At 42.5% G+C, this 6,000-nt stretch overlaps 1 protein-coding gene across 1 annotated transcript in view; it reads left to right on the top strand.

The window, feature by feature from the left end:
• The first annotated feature begins 1,765 nt into the window (after positions 1-1,765).
• LOC118371119 (LIM zinc-binding domain-containing Nebulette-like) overlaps positions 1,766-6,000 on the top strand; it is an 80,164-nt gene continuing 75,929 nt past the window's right edge. The window contains exons 1-3 of the mRNA XM_035756440.2: positions 1,766-1,802; positions 2,473-2,835; positions 4,433-4,527. Of these exons, the coding sequence (XP_035612333.1) occupies positions 2,767-2,835; positions 4,433-4,527 (164 nt within the window). The 5' untranslated portion in view covers positions 1,766-1,802; positions 2,473-2,766. The remainder of the gene's footprint in view (positions 1,803-2,472; positions 2,836-4,432; positions 4,528-6,000) is intronic.

Here is a 6,000-nt window from a genome sequence, read left to right as displayed (position 1 = left end):
AGATGCACTGCAGTACTTAATGCAGCTGGTGGCCACACCAGATACTGACTGCTACTTTGGATTTTGACCCCCCTTTGTTCAGGGACACATTATTCCATTTCCGTTAGTCACATGTCTGTGGAACTTGTTCAGTTTATGTCTCAGTTGTTAAATCTTGTTATGTTCATACAAATATTTACACATGACAGTGAGAGGACGTTTCTTTTTTTGCTGCAGTTTGTGTGTGTGTATACCATCCCTACCTTGTCACAACACAACTCATTGGCTCAAATGCATTAAGAAGGAAAGAAATTCCACAAATTAATTTTTAACAAGGCACACCTGTGCATTGAAATCCATTCCTGGCGACGACCTCAAGAAGTTGGTTGAGAGAATGCCAATAGTGTGCAAAGCTGTCATCAAGGCAAAAGGTGGCTGCTTAGAAGAATCTCAAATATAAAATATATTTTGATTTGTTTAACACTTTTTTTGGTTACTTCGTGATTCTGTTATTTCATAGTTTTGATGTCTTCACTATTCACTATACTTCTACAATGTAGAAAATAGTCAAAGAAAGAAAAACCCTGGAATGAGTAGGTGTGTCCAAAGTTTTGACTGGTACTGATAGTATTCAGACGCTTTGCTATGAGACTCGAAATTGAGCTCAGGTGCACAGGTGGACTCCAACTTGATTGGAGTCCACCTGGGGTAAATTCAGTTGATTGGACATGATTGTGTCGAGTCACAGATCTGGGGAAGGGTACCAAAACATTTCTGAAGCATTGAAGGTCCTCAAGAACACAGGGGCCTCCATCATTCTTAAATGGAAAAAGTTTGGAACCACCAAGACTCTTCCTAGAGCTGGCCACCTGGCTGAACTGAGCAAACAGGGAGGTGGTCAGGGAGGTGACCAAGAGGTGGTCAGGGAGGTGACCAAGAACCCGATGGTCACTCTAACAGAGCCCTAGAGTTCCTCTGTGGAGATGGGAGAAACCTCCAGAAGGACAACCATCTCTGCAGCATGCCACAAATTAGGCCTTTATGGTAGTGTGATCAGACGGAAGCCAGTCCTCAGTAAAAGGTACATGACAGCCTGCTTGGAGTTTGCCAAAAGGCACCTAAAGACTCTCAGACCATGAGAAACAAGATTCTCTGGCCTGATGAAACCAAGGTTGGATGTGCAGCAACACTCCCCATCCAACCTGACAGAGCTTGAGAGGATTTGCAGAGAATAATGGGAGAAACTCCCCAAATACACATGTACCAAGCTTGTAGCGTCATACCCAAGAGGAATTGATGCTCTAACCGCTGCCAAAGGTGCTTCAACAAAGTACTGAGTAAAGGGTCTGAATACTTATGTAAATGTAATATTTCCGTATTTTTATTTGATTTATTTTTAAAACCCTCCTTTTGCTTTTTTGCTATGGGATATTGTGTATAGATTGATGAGCAAAAAAACCCCAAATATAATCCATTTCAGAATAAGGCTGTAACAAATTGTGGGGAAAGTCAAGGGTTCTGAATACTTTCCGAAGCCACTGTGGGTGTTCCTCTTGCCCAGATGTGTTACTGCCGTGTGAACAGTGATGGAAATGGCATCTTCCGTGGATCTGTTGGAGCGGGAGGGAAATTGGAGTGGGTCCAGTGTGCCTGGCATGCACTCCCCAAATGATTGAAACACAGGTCAGCCTGTTACAATCAATGGGCCTCTCTATTCCTCAAGATCCTCTATTTCCCATAACACTTTATTGACTGCTGCTGTTATGTCACTTCAGGACAGACCTGTGGGGTGGAAATGGCTTGCAGTCGACCATAATGAGAGAGTGAGTAATTTGGTATGGGTATTGTACTGAAAATGTTTTTAAAATGGGAAATTATTGCAAATTACAAATGCACATGGGGATGCACACCCACTTTTTCAAGTGGTTTGTTGTGAATGGGATTTCTAGATCTGTTGTGTATGTGGTCGTGCGTATATTTCGTGACTAACTTGCACACATACAAACAAAAGCCTCAGTATGGGATCCTTTGATCTTCTTCCCACTGAATTTGTTATGTAATGCTGCCAGTCTCTTTGTCTTCACACGAATTACCATGGGACATTTTCTGCCTGTGCTCATCTTTCAGTTGTGCTGCTGGTCCACAGATTTAGGATTGTCATGGATGATGTAAACAAAAAAAGGATGGTTCTACAGAGAATTATGAGTCTTTTTTAAATGAAAAGATTGCAAAGTAAAATATATAGAATGAAGGATTGTAAAGATAACCGTTCATGTGATGCTTGGTCATTGACACTACATAAACAAGTCAAAATTGCTTATCTTTGGTTGCCTACGACAACAATTTTAGCCTACCCATCAGCTTTCAACAGTACATTAAATGGAATAGGCTTATGTTGAATTTCATTTGCTGCCTGGTTTGGTCTCTGTCTGTCTCTCTCTCTCTCTCTCTCTCTCTCTCTCTCTCTCTCTCTCTCTCTCTCTCTCTCATAAGGAACGCAGGAACATCATGTGTTCCTGGCTTGGCGCTGTCGCTGAATCAAGCAGCTTGGATCGTGGTAGGTGCTGTGTCACACAAGCAGCCACAGTTTACGTCTGTTCAATTGTAATGCGGCATACACTCAGGACAGGATAGTGACTGTGCGAACTCTGAGAGACGCGCTACTTTGTTTATTTCTACCGACTTGACCTCGGGATGTGAAGTAAAGCTGTTACCAGATTTCAAATAACTATTTTCACACTAATACATTTGATTTATTGTCGAGGGGAATAAGACGCATATTTGAAAATGAACCCTCCGTGTGCGCGCTGTGGGAAAATTGTCTATCCGACGGAGAAAGTCAACTGCCTTGATAAGGTGAGATAATCATATGAGTGCATTGAAATTGTGATAATGTCTATATCAGAATTGACTACAGTGTATTTCAGCAGCCTGTTGGTGGATTTTTTCAAACTTTGATTCAAACTTCTCTTTGGCCACATAGTCTAATTATACAGAACAACGAGTGCACTGCCAAGCACGAAACCAGAATGAATAGCCTACATTTGACTATACCAAAAGTTTTTTAGTGTGGTTTTGCTTAGCTTGTGTTACTCTCATGATATGCGTATTATAATAGCATATCTATTGTAGTATACACTCTCAGAAAAAGGGTTCCATCTCCTATGGGGAAAGCTGAAGAACCATTTTAGGTTCTAGATAGCACCTTTTTTCTCCTAAGAGTGTTGGAGGATATTGAGCATCATATTGACATGACAAGGGGATGGGGTAGCCTACAAGTTGACCCTTTATCCCCTGAAGGACATATTCTCAGATTTGCTCAATAGGGAATGACTGGGATTGTCTTGCATCTGATCCTTTAATTTCTTTTTACCTGCTCTTCCTTTTTGTGCACTTGAACAAAATATGAATTCTGGTTTATGGTTGAATGTGGCCTACAACTAGTTAATGATCGATTTAATAGCCACTTTGCATTACTTGCACTTTGCATTATTTTTGTCTATGTCAAACCTAGGTCTGTCTATACTACCACCACTACTACTACTACTACTACTACTACTACTACTACTACTACTACTACTATTACAGTTTAATAATAGAAAGGTCCTTTAGGACTGAGGGTCTTATGTCGAAGTTGTCAAACCCAACCCCTTTATCTTGACCCCTTTTGTAAACCATCAACCCTTGGCTCTACTTTTTCCGCAGGCCTGCCCATTACCTAAACCCCAAACCCTTGTCCTGGCCATATGGCCCTATGGAACCCATGTGGCCCACTTTCTGAGGACGTCACACACACATTACATCACGCACATGCAATCCACGTGAACACATCATGGGCACTGAATACTGTATGGCACCCATCCAAACAAATCCATGGCGGAAACGCCAGTGGACAGTCGTAGCACCGGTATATCTGCAACCAAATGCATGTCCTATTGTAGGCTATTGCAGGCTCAGAACCCTATACACCAGAGACATATATTCTTAGTAAAATTATTTACTCAATTTAGAATCAGTAATTTCCTCAGAATGAGTTGAAATAGATAACCTTTGTTTAGTTAATAAACCTTTCTTCTTGCGGACCTTATTAATTCACAAACTGGTCATTTCTGTTTAGAACCACTTATTTGTGATAATAGAAATCTGGAATATCGGTCATCTCTGCGCCTCCCAACTAATTGAGGGGTGGCAGGTAGCCTAGTGGTTAGAGCGTTGAGCCGATAACCAAAACGTTTCTAGATCAAATCCCGAGCTGACAAGGTACAAATCTGTCATTCTGCCCTTGAACAAGGCAGTTAACCCACTGTTCCTAGGCGGTCTTTGTAAATAAGAATTTGTTCTGAACTGACTTGCCTAGTTAAAATAAAAGCCATTATTCATTCACAATGATCAGATTTGAGCACCAGTGCAAGGTCAAATTGACTTGAAATATAATTTGTGTTTTCTTTTCCAGAATTGGCATAAAGGATGCTTCCACTGCGAGGTGTGTAAGATGACTCTGAACATGAAGAACTACAAAGGCTACGATAAGAAGCCCTACTGCAATGCGTGAGTGTCGTTGCTATAGCTAATTATTTGCTTTGGTTTTAGGGCTTGTCAGGGGTCTTAAATAGTTTTGTTGATTAAGTGGTAGATGTAGCGTATGGACACATGGGAATTAATGGGCAATGCATGTATAGTGTAGGTGATTTGGAATCATGCTCTCGGAATGAGGTGGGCCTGCCTGACACTTTGTTGCCCTCAGATGCTGAGGGTGTCCTCTTGGTCTAATAGTTAAGGCGTTGGGTTGGTGAGCTTGAAACCCAGATTCAATTCCCACACATGAACATAGAAAATGGAGGTGAGTCCAGATGAGAATTTCCTAAAAAAAAAAAATTCTGTGTTACAGTACAGGAGAGAGAGTTCATGCATGTGAGAGAAAAGGCCCTGTCCTCGTCTCCAAAGCCTGGGTGATCTACCAGTAATCTCAGGCTTGTTACATCTGAAGCACACACATGATGTGTCTGGTTTTCCCTGGCTCTACGTTAGGGCAAAGCTCTCAGATGAGAAATAAAGGAGTAGGCTGGAGACTGGCCTGTTGCATAGAACAACATGGAAACTAGGTCCTTCTATCAGAGAGCACAACAAGTCTATTTCAGTCCCCCAGCATGAAAGGAGATGGAGAGCCAATGCTTCTGCCTAGTTTTCTGCTTTGTGTTTCTCTTTACCATTCAGAAAAACAGCCCTTGACTTATAACAGGCTCTTGTAGCAGGCTCTTGTAGCACACGATTCATACACAGGGAGGGAGAGAGGGATGGATGGAGGGAGGGGTGGAGGCAAGAAAGGGAGGGATAGATGGAGGGAGGGATAGATGGATGGTAGGGAGGGAAAGAGGGATGGATGGATGGATATACACACAATTACAGGAGTGCAATTACTGTTTCTTCTTTCTATATAAAGCACAGCCCATGTGCTTGGTTACCTCTACCAAGCTCTTGTTCAGAACTGCAAGGTTACCTCTACCAAGCTCTTGTTCAGAACTGCAAGGTTACCTCTACCAAGCTCTTGTTCAGAACTGCAGGGTTACCTCTACCAAGCTCTTGTTCAGAACTGCAGGGTTACCTCTACCAAGCTCTTGTTCAGAACTGTAGGATTACCTCTACCAAGCTCTTGTTCAGAACTGCAGGTTTACCTCTACCAAGCTCTTGTTCAGAACTGCAGGGTTACCTCTACCAAGCTGTGGTTCAGACATGCAGGGTTACCTCTACCAAGCTCTTGTTCAGAACTGTAGGGTTACCTCTACCAAGCTCTTGTTCAGAACTGCAGGGTTACCTCTACCAAGCTGTGGTTCAGAACTGCAGGGTTACCTCTACCAAGCTCTTGTTCAGAACTGTAGGGTTACCTCTACCAAGCTCTTGTTCAGAACTGTAGGGTTACCTCTACCAAGCTCTTGTTCAGAACTGCAGGGTTCCCTCTACCAAGCTCTTGTTCAGAACTGTAGGGTTACCTCTACCAAGCTCTTGTTCAGAACTGCAGGGTTC

Source organism: Oncorhynchus keta, chromosome 28, assembly GCF_023373465.1.
Source record: "Oncorhynchus keta strain PuntledgeMale-10-30-2019 chromosome 28, Oket_V2, whole genome shotgun sequence".
NCBI lineage: Eukaryota > Metazoa > Chordata > Actinopteri > Salmoniformes > Salmonidae > Oncorhynchus > Oncorhynchus keta.
This window is presented reverse-complemented; position numbering and strand designations above follow the sequence as displayed.